This window comes from Pyrus communis, chromosome 11 (assembly GCF_963583255.1).
Source record: "Pyrus communis chromosome 11, drPyrComm1.1, whole genome shotgun sequence".
Classification (NCBI taxonomy): Eukaryota; Viridiplantae; Streptophyta; class Magnoliopsida; order Rosales; family Rosaceae; genus Pyrus; species Pyrus communis.
Genome location: NC_084813.1, coordinates 16,621,215 through 16,639,632, shown reverse-complemented (window position 1 = coordinate 16,639,632; position 18,418 = coordinate 16,621,215). Strand labels below are relative to the sequence as shown.

General features: G+C 37.2%; 1 protein-coding gene across 1 annotated transcript; it reads right to left on the bottom strand.

The window, feature by feature from the left end:
- Positions 1–11,361: 11,361 nt before the first annotated feature.
- LOC137708469 (zinc finger BED domain-containing protein RICESLEEPER 1-like) lies at positions 11,362–15,443 on the bottom strand. Its single transcript, XM_068447553.1, has 2 exons — positions 15,295–15,443; positions 11,362–13,617 (listed from the first exon to the last, which is right to left on the bottom strand). Exon 2 carries the CDS (start codon positions 13,588–13,590, stop codon positions 11,617–11,619), a length of 1,974 nt encoding a protein of 657 aa, XP_068303654.1. The 5' UTR covers positions 13,591–13,617; positions 15,295–15,443; the 3' UTR covers positions 11,362–11,616.
- Between the last annotated feature and the right edge of the window lie 2,975 nt (positions 15,444–18,418).

Genomic DNA, 18,418 nt, shown 5'->3' with positions numbered 1-18,418 from the left:
GAGAGTGACTTATTTTTATGAATGGAAATTTTTTTTTTTTTTAATGGAACCCTTTTATGCTACAAGTTGCACTCAAGAGCTTTATTTCTTGTAAAGAAAGAAAAGGAGATGGAGGTCATGGTCTTTTTGAAGAGAAAACAAAATAAGAGGACCTCCCATGTTATTTGCTTCTTTGATTTTTGAGTTGGCCTTTTATTCTAGATTTGTTTTCTGACCTCCCCAAGAGTACTACTTCTGTTGAAAGTTTTTCATCTCTCTCTCTCTCTCTCTCTCTCTCTCTCTCTCTCTCTCTCTCTCTCTCCCCTGCATTATTAGAACATATAGTTACTTACAAGGGTAGTGACGTGACTGAAGAAGTCTCCCATGTGATGTTCTGTGAAGTGTTCATGACAATCCCCTATTTTTTAGTTCATTTGTAGTAAGTATGGAGCAGCCCCTTCGATTCATTGTTACCTTCATTTACATCAATATGGTTTCAATGCCACAAAATGTAGGCAGTCTAAGAGATGTTTTATACATGCATATGTAACAATGCATGGCCACCCTAAATAAATTAGAGAAATTAGTTGTTCATGATGTGAGTGAAAGTGTTAGTCATATTGGTTATGTTTAATGTTGTTGAAATTAACATCAGTATTAGAAATGAGATACATAACGCTTGTAAGGGAGTTGTTTTTCAGGAGTCCGGAGGCTATGATTTGTAAAGAGCATGAAGTCCTTCCACCGTGTGTTATTCAGTTGTTTCAGTTGGATATATAATTGCTACAAAAGAAGTACAACATATATACACAGCCACACCATTGATACAAGTGTGAGTGAGGTGAGTCCTGAGGACATTCCTTTAGTGCAGGAGTTTCGTGGGTTGCCTTTTAAGCTTAATTTTGCTATTAAGCCACTTCGGGCACAACTATTTCTCACACAACATATAGAATGGTGCCAGCCGAGTTGAAGGAATGGAAGACTCAATTCATATATACAACCTAGAATCTTCCCCTTTTGGTGCACTAGTGTTGTTTGTGAAGAACTATGGCTCCATAAGATTAATTAACTAAAGGTACCACGTGGCGAGATTCTGGGCATCCAACGTTATTAATTTTGAAAATCAACAACCAAGATTACTCTAACGGTAAAAAATCTAAAAAGGAAAACAAAAAATTCCTTTTTTTTTCTTCTGTAAATATGCAATAATATTTTTCATTCTCTACACCACAACTCAATATTTATTTTGGGTTGTGATTTTCACACACCCTTAACTACTTTTCCCACACCTCTCCATATTTTTTAATACTTAATTGGTATCCTACTATTTAATCTTCCATATATACCCCTCCGTATTTAATCTTTCATTAATTACCATAAAAAAGTAGGAAGGATATATATGGAAGATTAAATAGTAGGATACCAATTAAGTATTAAAAAATAAGGAGGGGTGTGGGAAAAGTAGTTAAGAGTGTGTGAAAATCACAACCCTTTATTTTTACTACCATCTCCTATATTTGTTTTCTACATTCCAAATCCTTTTGTTACAAAAATTAAAAAAAAAAAAAAAGAATTATGAGAAGTCAAATTGGTCAATTGGGGAGATGTTGCTTTGCTTCAAGCTTGGATGCTTGTTATTCATGACACAATCCCATGAAATGAGATGAGGATGCGACACATGTGGAATAAGATTCACACAATTTGTCGAGTAAGTATAAACATCTGCATAAATATTTGAAAGCTTGGCAAGAAGCCGTTGTGTAACATCTCACATCACCCAGGAGAGTGGATCCTGTAAGCCTTATATGTATATTCTCATCTCTACCTAGCGCAAGGCCTCTTGGGAGCTCACTGGCTTCGGGTTCCTTCAGAACTTCGAAGTTAAGCGAGTTCGCGCGAGAGCAATCCCAGGATGGGTGATCCATTGGGAAGTTCTCGTCTGAGTTCCCAGAAACAAAACCGTGAAGGCATGGTCGAGGCTCATAACGGACAATATCGTGTTACGATGGAGTCAAGCCCGGGTTGTAGTGGGGCCCGGGCCGGGATGTGACACCTTGCAAAAGCAGAAGGAATTTATCAAAGTGGCAACAATTTAGCCAATGTGGTAATAATATTTTATTATTAATATATTAAAAATGTAATTAATATGTTATTTGTTTTACTTTTGTTATGTAAATCTTTATGCTGTTTCACAATTTTTTTCAGCAACTAGTGCAAGCTCAAATGTGGTTCAATCTTGATAACAAGAAATCATTCACAAGACACGAAAATTGGAACATTGTGAAGCATACTCCGAACTACAAAGTTCTACATATTGGTCCACAAGTTCAGTTGAATAAGACTCCACTGCACGAATCAACTACTAAAGAGTCGCCATTGGAGACCCTAATTGAATCGGTCGCACAAACTGAAGAAACCTTGAGGCCTATTGTTAAGAAGGCTGCTAAGAAAAAAACTGTAATAGAGAGTTCTTCGAATAATGATTATTCAAAATTTGTTGACGAATTGGCTTGCCAATATGCAATGAATATGGAACAAGACGGGTTAATATATGAGCAAGACACGGATAGAGATGAAAAGCGAGAGAAAGGGAGTTAACTAGGCAAGAAAGGCAAGAGGAGAAGAATTGGGAGATCATGTCCCGACGCCTCGAGGATGAGTCTCCTAATTCAAAACGTTTTTGGAGAAGTCAAAATAATCTCATCATGAGAAGAAGGTTTACCGCGGAAGATGAGGAAGTTCAATACACTCTAAGGGAAGACGAACGGAGCCGCACTGATTTTATCCCCTAGGTTAAAATTAATTATGTTTGTTGTAATGTTATGATTTTTTTTTTCTTGTATTTGAAATAATTTATTAAAATTAGACTTTATTCGAGAAATAATTAATGACATGTGAAGGATAAAGCCAAGAAAACATAAGGTAAAAAAAATATAAAATATATATGTGAATAGTAATCGCATTTGTCCTTGCCCTCTCTCTTCCCATACGAGTGGACTTACACAAAGACAATTAGTGTTTAAAGTGAATAGTAAGGACAATTTCATTGCCCTTACCTTACCCTTACCCTCTTAAAACAGGTGGAATTGCTCTTACTGCTTCAACTTATCGTGCTGAAATGTACACACTTGATATTTCTCATGTAGTCTTGTATTACATATAATCACATATGTGCAAATATTATACGCGTTTGACATGGCCGGCAATGCAAGACTATATGGATCGATCAATCTCTATGGTGCAGGATTTTGTAGGATATCATGGCATGTATAAAGAAGGATTGAAGTAGTTAGCCCTAGCTATATATAGCAGTTACTACTTTGATTGGAGCATGGACCTGATCGGTAAGTATTACATAAGCTACCAAACATACAAGTGATGTTTCCTCATAGCATTAATAGCCACCATCCTAATTCTAACCCTAATCTAGTTAGATATGATTTCATATTAAAGCATATCTAAACAAATATATTGCCATGATACATGTGTAGTACAAGGCTATAATTGTTATGCACGTATGAAAGCTCATAAATTCTGAGCTCTAACACTAAGACCGAACGTAAGTAATTTCCTCCCAACTACATTTACGTGCTATTTATCTTGAATTTTGTATTCCAATATTTGTACATGGAGTCTAACACAACCAAACATGAGATAGCTTTATGGGATGGCTTTGATTTTATACATAAGTTTTTTTTGGTGCATATTGTTTCAAGCTAACTATATATATATATATATATATATATATATATATATATATATATGTCCACTATATATTGAAGTTCTTCTAAATAATCACATCATCTTATGTATAATGTATCCCCTTGGATGTACGGTTGAACTTTGTTTGCTCAAGGACATGCAAGGTTTGTTATATAAAATTCTTATGTGGAACATCTCTTCGCATTCTCTCACTCCCCATCACATATACAACATGTGAACAACAAAAATAGGATGACATTGAATACATGTGGCTGTTGAAATTCATACATGAGCCAACAAGCTCCAATACTATAGAAAATTGATGTTTTAATTATTATAAAATCATTTGGAGTAGTCCAACTTTTTATAAGGACTTGTAAGATTTTGTAAACTTCGATGAAGGATGTTTCCTCACATCCTCATAGTATGGACATGTGGAGATTGTGACTGTTTTTTTTTTTTTTTTTTTTTTAGAGATTGTGATTGATAGTAATAAGAATAACATAATTACTCTATACTTATAAGGAGCTATTGGAAGAATAAGCCGTCCTACAGCCGTCAAGCCGTCCTACAGCCGTCCTACCTTGTCCTACCTACACACTAGTCGTCCTACAGCCGTCAAGCCGTCCTACAGCCGTCAAGCCGTCCTACAGCCGTCCTACCTTGTCCTACCTACACACTAGGACGGCTACCTTGTCTTACCTACACACTTGTATCATGTATATATATATATCCTTGTAATCTTGTAGAGAAATATAATGAGAAAAAGCATTCTCTTCCATATTTTCCACATGGTATCAGAGCCGGAACCTTAACCGGCCTGACTCCATTGTTGTCCCTTCTCTTCTTCTGCACATTCGTTTCGATAATGGCAGAAGATAATCTTTTTGACTCAGAAGCTGAAAGCTTCACAGCTCCTCGCCCTAGTTTTCCAGAAGCTGAAGTCAACCCAAACCAACGTTTGTGTTCTGTGTTGTTAAATGAGTTTAACTATCTTCCATGGTCCAGATCAATATCTCTTGCCCTTGGAGGAAGATCTAAACTTGGATTCGTCAATGGAAGTATTGAAGCACCTGACGTCGCATCGCCGGAGTATGAAGCATGGCTGTGCAAAGACCAGCTGGTCATGTCGTGGCTTCTCAACTCCATGGATCCTAAGCTGTCTGAAATTTTCAGTTTTTCAGAATCCTCTAGTGCTCTTTGGAAGGCAGTCAAGGACATGTATGGAAATCAAAACAATGCTGCTCGAGTGTTCCAACTTAAGAGGAATCTTGCAAGTCTTCAACAAGGTGATAAATCCTTTGTTCATCATCTCGATTGCATGAAAAACATGTGGAACGAACTAGAAATGTATCGACCACACACTATCGATGCTGCCGTACTGTTAAAAAGGTCCGAGGAAGACAAAATCTTTCATTTGCTTGCAAGTTTGGGTTCTGAATATGAAGATCTTAGAAGCCATATTCTAATGAATCCCGAACTTCCATCATTTGCAAGTGTTTGCACTACTATCCAGCGAGAAGAAGTACGCAGAAAAGTCATGAATGTTGACGTAAAACCTAGTGTGTCTGAGGCTAGAGCTTTTGTGACAAATCACAAGTCATTTGGAGATAAAGTATACAAGGGAAAAAGGCCAGATCTGAAGTGTCTACATTGTAATAATGTTGGACATCTAATAGATCGATGCTGGATATTGCACCCTGAGTTGAAGCCAAGGTTTGAGAACAAGTCTTTAAGAGATCATAAGGGCTCACACGCCAGACCACATACAAACAAGTACCATGCTGCTGCTACATCCATCGGTGGGTCGATGAACTTTACAGCCAATCCGGCTGACTTGTTGAATGAGTTCTCAACCTACCTTCAAACCAGAAAAGGAAGCACAGGTGAAACGTCGACTGGGGAAAGTCAAACTGCTCTTCTTGGACAGTTTGCAGGGTTCTTAGCTGAATCTGGTCATGTACCTCAAGGAGACATTCCAGGTATCATGTGTGCTCTTTCAACTGCTCTAAATGTTAGTCACTCTCATGATTTTTGGATTATAGACTCAGGTGCCACAGATCACATGACAAATCAATATTCTAAGCTATACGATTTTGAAAGCCACACTAAACCATCACTAGTTTCTGTAGCAAATGGTAGAGGTGTGCCAGTTCTAGGTAGAGGGAAAGTTAAACTGATCTCAGAAACTGTTGAGTCCACAGCGTTATATGTTCCATCTTTTCCTTTTCAATTATTGTCCGTAGGAAGGATTACAAACTCTCTAAACTGTCGTGCAATTTTTTCCCCCCACAATGTTGTTTTTCAGGATCTAGCCACCAAGAAGCTGATTGGTGAAGGTCATTACCTAAATGGGCTGTACTATTTTTCAGAAGACCTCAATGTTCCAAAGGGGTTCCAAGTCAGCTCAAACCTAGAACATCGGTTGTGGCATCAACGCCTAGCACATCCCTCAGAATCTGTGTTGTCTACGTTGTTCCCTAGTTTATGCAAATCCTCCCTTGTATGTGAAATTTGTCATTTGTCAAAATCTACTAGACTCTCATTCAATTCTTCCATGTCTAGGACTAGCAAGTTGTTTGAGATGGTGCACTCCGATGTTTGGGGACCTGCACCTCTAGAGTCTTTTGATGGTTATAGGTACTACGTTATCTTTGTTGATGATTTCTCAAGAGCCACTTAGTTGTACCTCCTAAAATTCAAAAGTGAAGTTATGGATGCTTTCAAGGACTTTCATAATCTTGTCATGAATCATTTTTCGTCCCAAATCCACATACTAAGGTCTGATAATGGCACTGAATATACATCCAAAAATATGACTAACTATTTGAGCACCCATGGAATTATACATCAAACAAGTTGTGTAGGTACTCCTCAGCAAAATGGAATTGCCGAAAGGAAGAATCGGGACCTACTTGAAAAAACCAGGGCGCTAATGTTGCAAATGAATGTGCCTAAGAGGTTTTGGTCTCAAGGAGTTCTTGCAGCCACCTATCTTATCAACAGACTGCCTAGTCGTGTTCTGGATACAAAATCACCATCTGAGGTTATGCAAAACAAAAAAGGTAATCTTTCCCATCTGAGAATCTTTGGATGTACCTGTTATGTTCATATTCAATCCCATCACCGAGACAAGCTTGATCCCAAAGCTGTCAAGTGTGTTTTCATGGGATACTCCTCCACCCAAAAAGGGTACAAATGCTACAATCCGTGCTCCAGGAAGATGTTTGTCTCAAGAGATGTACGGTTTGATGAAAACCAACCATATTTCAACAAATCATCAGATCAAAATCGTCAGGGGGAGCATTTCCTAGATCTCTTCCCATTGCCAAATCCAGTCGAACCAAGTGACTGTGTCCATTCACTACCTCACAACCGGGACTCTCATGCAACTCTTAATGACAACCTGCTTATTGGAGACGACACTGAAGCCTCAGAAGCACAAGTAGTTCCCCATGACCATAACACAACATCTATACAAGAGAGTGGAGCTGAACCTATTGTGATCCCAGCTCAACCCCGCAGGAATCTGACTCGAGATCGACATCCACCATCAAGGCTGCAAGACTATGAAACTTACCATGCCAGGTACCCTATTCACAAGTTTGTAAATTACTCCAAAGTCTCTCACTCTCATGCAGTCTTCCTCAGTAAACTGTTCTATGAAAGTGGTCTACATGCAACTACCCCCGGGTCATCCACAAGCACAGAATTCAGGTATGGCTTGCAAGCTTCATAAGTCAATCTATGGCTTGAAACAATCTCCTCGTGCTTGGTATACCAAACTGAGCTTGGTACTTGAAAATTTTGGGTTCAAGAGAAGTTATGCTGATTCCTCCCTGTTTGTTCGAATAGGATCAGTTGGCAAATTAGTTGTACTAATCTATGTTGATGATATCATCATCACAGGTGATAACATTGATGAGATTCACACTCTTAAACATTCTCTTCGTCAACAATTTGCCATTAAAGACTTAGGAGTTTTAAAATACTTCCTTGGGATTGAACTGGCCACTTCCCCCAAGGGACTTTTTTTGAGTCAAAGGAAATATGTGATTGACTTACTTCAAGAAGTGAAGATGATGGATTGCAAACCAACTCGTACTCCTCTTGATAGCAAATTGAAGTTGGACTTGACAGGAGAACCTCTCAGTGATATCAGTTACTACCAACGATTGGTGGGTAAGCTTATATATCTCACCATCACCAGACCGGATATAACTTACGCCGTCAGTCTTGTAAGCCAATTCATGCATGCAACCACTGAAGCTCATTTAAATGTTGTTAAAAGAATTCTCAGATACCTCAAAGGCTCAATTGGTCGGGGAATCGTCATGAAAAACAATGGTCATACTCAAATCATTGCCTACACCGATGCTGACTGGGCAGGGAATGTTATTGATAGAAAATCCACTACTGGCTACTGCACGTTGGTTGGAGGAAACCTCGTGACATGGAAGAGCAAAAAACAAAATGTAATTGCTCGCTCAAGTGCCGAAGCTGAGTATAGAGCCATGGCTTCCACTGCATGTGAACTCATTTGGCTCAAGGGCTTTCTCTCGGACTTGGGGTTCTCAATCAACACACCTATGTCTCTTTTCTGTGACAATCAAGCAGCTATGCATATTGCTTCCAATCCGGTGTTCCATGAACGCACCAAACACATTGAAGTTGACTGTCACTACGTTCGGGAACAAGTCCAGTCCAAGGTAATTCAAACCACATTCACTCGAAGCCAAGATCAACTTGCTGATATTTTCACGAAGTCTCTTGCTTCTCCTCAGTTTCAAAGTCTGCTCTCCAAGCTTGGATCAATTAACCTCCTTGATCCAGCTTGAGGGGGAGTATTGGAAGAATAAGTCGTCCTACAGCCGTCCTACCTTGTCCTACCTACACACTAGTCGTCCTACCTTGTCCTACCTACACACTAGGACGGCTACCTTGTCCCCTACAGCCATCCTACCTTGTCCTACCTACACACTAGGACGGCTACCTTGTCCTACCTACACACTTGTATCATGTATATATATCCTTGTAATCTTGTAGAGAAATATAATGAAAAAAAACATTCTCTTCCATATTTTCCACAGGAGCCAAAGAATGGTGTTTTTTTTACACCTCTTTGCACACACAAAAGAATGAACCCTAAGTTTCGACCAACTTGAAGTCGTAAGAGATTCTTCAAGCTCTTAATTTCCTAGAAAATATAGTATGTTTTTACGGTCGCGCATGAGTAATCGCAACAAAATTCACTACTTGTTTAAAGTGTGTATCACTATCACAAAATGGCAAGCATCATTTCCACAAAGATTTTATGCACAACATCTCCCATGTCATTTTAGGTGCAAGTTGTGGGCAAAAGCAAAAGTTGGCACAAGCTGAATAGGATGCATTGTTATATAGGATCACCTTTTACTTTCTTTTTCTTTCTATTGGAGGAGGGAGAGAGAGAGAGAGAGAGAGAGAGAACCAACGCAATATGGTGTACAATCCATAATGCATCATGCATTGTAAAAAGCAAACGATAACTAGACACTATTTTTTTTAATTTTTCTTCAATAGTTCAAAATTATTAAGTAGTCTGAAAAGTGAACGATAAAAATTTGACTATAAGAAATCAAACAGTGAAAATTGTTTAAATGTTAGACTACTAGGTAAGGTAGAGTACTTAAGACAAACCCCACTTTTTTCTTCTTCTACACACTTCTCTTTAATTTTGGTCATCGAATTGAATAAATTCAACAAAACCAACATACAAATATATTTTGAAGGGGATAGAAAGGGTATATGTATTTCTCTTGTAAGATTTATAAATAATTATATATTGAATGATAAATTGTGAAGAGTGTGAGAGGGACCAAAGTGATGCTACAACAATGATGTTACATTTGAAGTTGGAAATGATGGTGAAAGAAGCTGAGGTTTTCAATGCTTATACCTAATACCATAAATGCCACATACCCTGTCACATTCCTACCACATAAAAGAGGAATTTGAATGCTTGAAGTATAATTTATGTGACAACAAACTTACAAGGACACTGTGCTTTTTTCTTCTAATTTTGATAATTTCATGTTACATGTATGCCAGACTGTAAAGACCTTGGTACAAAATTAATGATACGATTTACAAGCTGGGTTCGGTTTGGATTTGAACATTTCCTAAAAAATTTGGCATCTTTAGAAAAAATGGGTAATGCCTAAACAACCACATATCAGAATTCTACGAAATTCTTTTATGTGAATGAAAGTGGTAATTTCAACTATTGGAAAACAAAGTACTCAATACACAAAACCTCTACTATGACATGTACCTGATGAATGAATGATTTGATTTGTGGATAAGAAACAACAAAGAATCCAACAGTGAAGATCTTAGTATTTATTATATATACAGTGATGCATACTAAAAACTTTGATCAAAACATTTCACATCCTTGAGATTTGATGCTTCTGGCTGTTATAGTGATGACCACAAGATAATATCACTTGTCACTTGTCTTGTGCCAAATTCTGAAGTCCTTTTAGCACAATACTATGGAAATGGCGTCTGAAATTAGAATAATGTATGCTAAAAAAATAACATGGTGAATTTATTCCCAATTGAAGCCAGCTAAAATTTTCCTACCAAACAAGAAAAGGGTCTTTTGTTTCTTCAAAGAAGCAAAACCAGTTATGGATAGAGATCAATTATTTTTATGTGGTTTCTGAAAATATGGGCTCATTGGGCTTATTTTCAATGGAAGGTTGTTGGGTGTTTTTTGCCAAACTTCACGTGAGCAAACTATTAATTGTTTTGATATTATAAAGAAAGTTGACGTTCTATTTTAAAAATTAATTGGCAACGGAGGAAGTGACCCAACACCTTATAAAGCCCTTGCAAGGTCACTTTTCCCAACTTTCCGATGTGAAGGAGTTCTTCACATCCTTACACAGACCTCTTGATTTTGTAAACATATGCGTATCTTTTATTCCACAAAACCAGTGAAGCTTAATTTGTTTGTAGGTCATGTTTTAGTTGAGTTGAGTTGAGCTTTGTTTTCTGTTGTTGTTTTGGCTCTGGTTTTGGAATTTATTATGCTGTTGTTCTTTCCCAATAAACTAGGCAAAAACGCCATAATCTGCTCACTTCTTTTCTTTCTTTTGGCTTATACAGAAAGTAAGCAAGTTCCAAAGTGTGGTCAGAATGCTTTTCAGAGAAGCACATTTCATTAGCCAGAAGGCCCAGAACTTCAATTACAACACCAGTTAGAAGTTTAATTAAAAGCAGTAAATCAGGAAAACCATTTATTTACCATGGAGAGGCATACGGTCTCTTAAATCATGCATAACCTTCCAAATTGTCAACCTTTTATTCACATTAATGGGACTAGGGACTTAGGGCGACATCCTTTCCTGCACCCGAGGTCATGAGTTCAATTTCTCTTTCTCAAATATCAACTTGTATTTATAAAGAAGTGATTTCCACACAATTTTTAGTTCCTCGCACACCCATTTTTATTTATGGCCGTCAAATCAATTAAATCAAACGAAAACAACGAACAAGGTTAAACTGGTGTGCGTTTATCAGGTCCTTTTATAAGTAAATGAACTGAAAATGTCAAGTTCACTTTGGAACAACCAAAAAGTTACTTTAAATTATCATTACTAAACATATGGTCTAAACAATCATGAGTGCATCAAAAATTTGTTAACTTCAATTTTAATAGAAACGCCAACATCATAATCCAGATCTGTAAAATTTAAGACATAATATTTGGGTTCTATGTACAATATCTGGAATAATCCAGGGGAGGAGTTTACTGAGAGATGGAAAGACCTAATGAAAGAAGAACAACTGAAATGAGGCCCACACAATTTGGCTTTCCAATTTGCACAGGAATACATGAAAGATCTATCTCGAAAATGTAGTTAAAGGAAAAAAAATTGACCCAATTTAACTTTCTAGTTCACTTCGTATCCAGTCTCGTGCGCACATCAATGCTTGGACGGTACCTGGGTTCATGGAACTCCAATCACGGTCGAGCATTCTTCGTCCGGTGTTGAATGCTGAGTCCATAGCAACTTTTGACACAGGAATTCCCAACACATTGCGAGCCATCATAGATAGGACAGGGTACCTAGGAGCATGAACTTTCCACCAATTTAATATGTCAAATCCCTGTGCATGACGGGGGAAGGCAGGCTCCTCCAAGTACTTGTCCAAATCTGACTTTGTTCCATCAGCCTCATTAGTTTCCTCTATATATCTATCAAAGCCACTCAGCCTATCCCCTGACTCCCTTTCAGAACCGGGCAAGTGAGAACTATCACCTACTTGCCAAGCCACACCTTGATCAAGGGAAGCTAAGCAGTTTGAATGTTCATTATACAGTGCCTTGACACACACAATAGCCTCAGAAATCCGGCTTGGAGCGCCACTGCCAAAAACTTGCCCATAATAATACTCTACCACTCTCATCTTGAACCGAGGATCTAATATGGCTGCAACCGCTAAACCCAAGCTACATCTCTGCCAATATTCTTCAAATCTGCTTCTCATCTTAAACGCGAGAGAACTGATATAATCATCTGGATTCTTGCACCACTCATTCAGCTGCAAGTGTACTTCACAAAGCTCAGGAAAATACAAATTTGCAGTCGGTGACTTGAATTTTGTGAAACCATCGGTAACCTCAACAAAGAGCTTCAAGTAGCTCGTAATGACACTCACTCTATCCCATTCAATATCAGATGGACACATTTTGTAGACAACGTCATTTGCATGCAAAAGATAAAATGCTTCCCTGTACTCCAAAGCAATTTCAAGCATAACATATGTCGAGTTCCACTGCATTTGATTATCTAGGCATAAGAATCTCTTACTCTGACATCCACCTTGTTGAGCTATCCCGTCAAATTTTGCTTGTACTGCTTGCGAACTTTTGACATACCGTATACTTCCTCGAATCTTATCAGTAATCTCACAAAGTGCTTCTAGAGCATCCTGAAACATCATATTAAGAACATTTGCTGCACAACGTACATCAAATAACTGACCATTACAATAAAGTAACTTGTTTTGGGACAGCCTGTCTTTGATTCTAATGACTATGTTGTCGTTGGTGGAATAACTATCAAATGTCATAGAAAACAACTTACGGTCAATATCCCATTCGATTAACGATGTCATGATAATTTCTGAATGCTTGTCTTCTGTATCAGAAGAATCAATGACCATAAAATTTAAAATCTTCTTCTTTAACTGCCAAGACTCATCAATATAGTGTGCAGTCAAGCACAAGTACTGAGCACCATCCAAAGAAGCCCACATATCCGCACTAAGGCTGATTCTACCAGGCAATTTATCCAACACAGCATTCACTTTTTGCTTCTCTTTCACATATATCTCCATACAGTCAGCCTCAACTCTTTCAGATGTAACAAGCTCAAATAATGGCTGTAAATTCTTAACGAACACTTTGAATCCAACATCCTCAACCATATCCAAGGGATAACCATGTAAAATAATCATTCGGGCAAGATCAAACCTACTCCGCCTTTGATCGAAGTTATTACTTCCATAGTTAATGATGTCATCTTTTGTCTGCTCTTGCTCAAACCTAATATTCACAAGGTTAATAACTTCATCCTTTTTCTTCCGTTGATCCAAGTTGAAATAAGTCCCTTCCTTTCTCTTTCCTCTTGCTGCAAAGAGTTGAGGTATGCCAAGATTAGATCTTCTCTGACACCTAATTAAATGATTCCTCAAATGTGATGTCCCACTGGTACTTGATCCGCTGAGTTTCTTTTTACAATGTCTACAAACAGCAATACATGTGTTATCAGCCAATTTAATCCTATCAAAGTCATTCCACACGACAGATTTTAATCTAGTTGATTTGATGTTCACCGCATTGGACATATCCATTGCATTGACTTAGTACCTCACCAGTACCTGCACATAAAAAAAAAAATGAATATATATATTATTAGTAGTAGGATTACTAACCCAAAAGGAAAAGAAAAAACGGAGAGAACCAAAATAAGAAGTCGACTCAAAGATATGACTACCAAGCTTTCTTAAATTATCAATTTCCCCTCAATAAAAATGTCATAAGACAACATATGTTTTTTTATTTAAAAAGAAAAAAATTACAAACGTTTGCCCGTGCAATTTCACACAACAGAAGTTGAAACAATCTAAAAGGATTAATAATAGTCTCATAGTTATGATTAAAAATTACATGACAAAAAAATAGTGGCAGGCTTCTGTTTATGCGTCACAATTCAAAAATGCAAAAGTGACAGCACTGCGAATGTTACAAATGCATGAGAGTTGCATATCTGTATAGGCAAAATTGGTAAAACAATTATCCAAATGCCCTACACTCATGCTGACACTAAATAAAATATATGTTGAGGTGCAAAATTAACTGAAGTAATAAGTTGTGCAGGTTGTAAAGTAACAAATTTCTCAAAAGAAAAAAAAAAAAATCAACCAGTTCAAAGAGGCTAAGCTAGACATCAAAAGAAAAGGAACTACTACCAGAATGGACCAGGCGTATCATATGGAAATGTTATGACCCAATTGAGAAACACGATTTGACCCGTGTAAATACAACATCAACCAGTTCAAAGAACAAAAATCTCGATTTAGCTTTTCGGATTGATGATGACTAATGTACTTCTCTTCTTTCAGCAGAAAAATGCATTAATTGTAAAGGTTACTTCAGAGTGTTATAATTCACATGTGTTGAAGACAGAAATGTGCACAGTCATCTCAATAAAACACACAACAAATAGTTGGATCGAGGAGAGGAGTTAATCGATAGTTTTACAACAACTGATGAGTATGAACTATGAAGCTAAGGCATCATCCCTGCCAACTGCAGAACATACAATGCAGTACAGGAAGACTCGCTCTGTACCATAATTCAAACAAGGGTTGTTGTAAAATAACTACGACATCGGTGCAAGCATTCTACAAGTAACGCAATCTGCATAGCAACCATGCATTAGAAAATTTACAATGGCAAGCATCATAAATTCGAAAATTTACGGGTTTGCAACAAATCCATAATTACATCAAGATGCCTAATTCTTTACTAAAAGAGAGAGAAAGAAGGCATCTTTCTGCTCTTCAATGTTCAGGAGCTTTTACCGTACACAAGAAAAGAGTGCATACTGAAGAAATCACAGCAAACATTACATTAAGTCTGGTCTTGAAATTCGACCCGAGAATTGAACCGGGTCCATGAGGAGAGAGAAGGCGGGTCGGGCATTTCAGATTTCAGAAAGGGGTAAAATTAGGTTGGGAAAGACGAGCTTCTGGAAATGGCCGGATCGGAGACGGATTCCGGGACCCGCCTGACCCAACCCGGACTCCAAGCGGGTCGCATCCGTACGGGTCAAAGGGCCCACTTTAGAACTCAATTGCGGTTCTCGGATAGGAATCCCAATATAAATTTAAATATAAAACAATACAGGAATCCACAACAAACGAAGAAACAAATAAGCCCCAAATTGCATTCGGACTCGGACCCAATTTAGGGTTCAAACCCGAAAAAAAGAAAAACGAAATGTTTCAAAATTAACAGAGGAGAGATGGTGAGATTAGGGTTTGGAGACGTACAGTTAAGGGAGACGCTGAAAGACGCCGACTTTGCGAGGGAGCGGAGGAGAATTGGGGTCGCTAGGGTTAGGGTTTGCGGGTTGATTTGTCTGAGAAAGAGAGAGTGGCAGTGTGGACAAAATATGGAAGCGGGAGAGCAATTTGGTAAGAAGGCGCGCAGCAGTGTTAACTGGGAAGGGGTAACGAAGCAAGGACTCTAAGTCAATTACTAATCTACCCTTGTGTGTGTGTGTGTGTGTTCTTTTTTTAAACAAACGGAAATCTATACTAATAGAATGTGGAAGTAGGCTAAACCTTACAATGAGTCTGCCATAATAACGTGGTTCAACATTGCATTTTATAGACCTGGTGACATGTTAACACGACACATAAATGACACGAAAATAATAGGTTTTGGATCATTATCAAGTCACACGATAATAACCCATTAATAACGGGTCCTTAACAGGTTTACACGAGAGTGACACGCGGATAACCTGTTTCGACACGATAAGAAAAAAGTTATTTTGATGATTTTAATTTTTTAAACTACTAGAATAAACTTATTATAAAATACAATAGATATAATGAATATGTATATATTATTTATTAATTATTATTCTATATAAATTTTAAAATTTATTTATTTTTATAGTATATTATAGGCAAAGATTGAGATTAAAAATCATAAAACACAATAAAAATAAAAATATCAAGTAATTTAAAAATACCAAACACATTTAAAAAATTATAATAATTAATTTACATATGCGAAAAATATGAAAAAAAATATGCAAACGCTTGTAGTTGCATCCTCTACGCTTTGAGGATGGGTATATGATCGTTTGAATTTTTAAAACCATACAAACTCATGAATAGTATTTTTAAAGGAGTTCAAAATAAACAAAATTCATAATCATTAATGTATAAGTCTGAAAGATGTGAATGCATAATAAACGTTTATAATTGCATCCACAACGCTTAGACAATGGTTATATGGTCGTTTAGATTTTTAAAACCCTCCAAATCTCATGAACAGTGTTTTTTTATTTGAGTGCAAAATTAATGAAATTAATAAAAATTATTGTAGAAGTGTGAAAAATGTAATCACTCATAATGAAAAGCTTTACAACTTTCATGAAGGGGTCAACTTTGAAATTTAGTATGTATATACTAATTTAGTATTATGTTTTACATTTTTTGGGTCAAATTATGTTTTTCATTTTCATTTTTGTTGATTTAAAATATATTTTTCTTAACAGGTAACAGGTCGGATCATATTAGCTGGTAAAATTAACGGATTGATTTCGGGTCAAGTCATATTACTGGTTTACTTTAATGGGTATTACATGACACGACCTGTCACATCCCGGCCCGGGCCCCCATCACAACCCGGGCCTGCTCCACCACCGTAGCACGATATTGTCCGCTTTGGGCCCCGACCACGCCCTCACGGTTTTGTTTTTGGGAACTCACACGAGAACTTCCCGATGGGTCACCCATCCTAAAAATGCTCTCGCGCGCTACTCGCTTAACTTCGGAGTTTCTACGGAATCCAAAGTCAGTGAGCTCCCAAAAGGCCTCGTGCTAGGTAGGGATAGGAATATACATATAAGGATCACTCCCCTGGGCGATGTGGGATGTCACACAACCCGTTAAGCTATCGGGTATGACACGAAAACAACACGAACACGAGAAAACATGACACGAATGTCAGATCTAGCATTTAACAAGAATCAAATCTTCATTTTAGAAATTTTTTTTTTCAGAATATATCACGGAAATTAAAGAATAATTAACATAGAAGGCTCATTTGAGAGTGCCGCTCTTTAAAGATTTGAAAGCGTTTTCAAATTTTAACATTGTTTGACATACAAAAGTTATATGTTATAGAATACATTCTAATTTCTACTTCAAAAATAAGTTACATTGACAAACATATTATGATCAGATACATACGTAATCCAATTATGATCAAATATGCATTTTGACAAAATAGGAAAAAGGAAAAGAGAAACATGTCTCAAACATGAAGATCGAGTGGCTGCCACGCACTAGAGGACTTAGATCCTCTCTGGATCCTTTCTATGAGGAACCTAATAATCGATTAATCTTAGTCGTAGATTGTACGGTTTTGAATAATTGCATTCTTTTTCATTTGTTAGATGCAACAGACACTTTTTTGTCTTCCTCCTCTTTCCGTTTATACTTCTCTCTTCTTCCTCTGCTATATGATGCTTTCATGGAAAATTATGAAAATTCACATGCAAAAAGCCAACTGAACTTCACTACTCGTTTGTTTCATTAGTTGGCACCCAAACCCTATTTGGTACTTCTTCATTGGGCTGGTTACAAGTTGGAAGAAAGGGAGCAAAGAGGGAGGGAAAAAGAGAAGAATTTGTAACTCAAAAATCAATGAAATTGAACGTGTGTGCAAATTCTTAGTTGGATGTTTAATACATGGGGAGGAAGATTCTCTTCCCTCCTATTCTCATCTCTTTTCCTCATCTCTTTTTACATATTATTTTTTGTCTTTTTATCTTTATAAAAAAATAAATATAAGATGTTGACATGACTAAATTGTAACGGAAGAAAATGAAAGAGAGATTAGGAGATGACAGATTCCTCCTCCATATTTGGGAGAACCTGAGCCACAAACTCAGGTGTTGCCCTTTGGTTTCCAGCTCTTAGGCCGCCGACAGTGGACGGTGTTGTGAGATTTGGGTCTTACATAACATAACATGTTGGTGTTACATCAAGTTACAGTTGATAAATGGACAAAGTACATGTAATGATGAAAGCTTTTGGAATTATAAAGGAAGGCCCTACTCTCACGTGCCTTGATATGCTGTCGCTTTTTATTACCCCCACAGCTCCACTCTACCTTTAGGGTTTCCACTGCTTTTATTTTCTCTTTTTTACCAACTTTTTTATCCCCGTTTTCCATTATTTATTTATTTCTTCCTAAAGTAAAATATATATCAAATGTAATTATGCACATTTTTTTTGGTTAACTTATGCATATTAAAACTAATCACCTAATTTGTATATGAGGTTGAATGTGATTGTGATAAAAATACATGTTTTTCTCTAAATCAAAAGATACATTTTCATATGCAAAACTTCTTTAGTAATTGAATGCGTT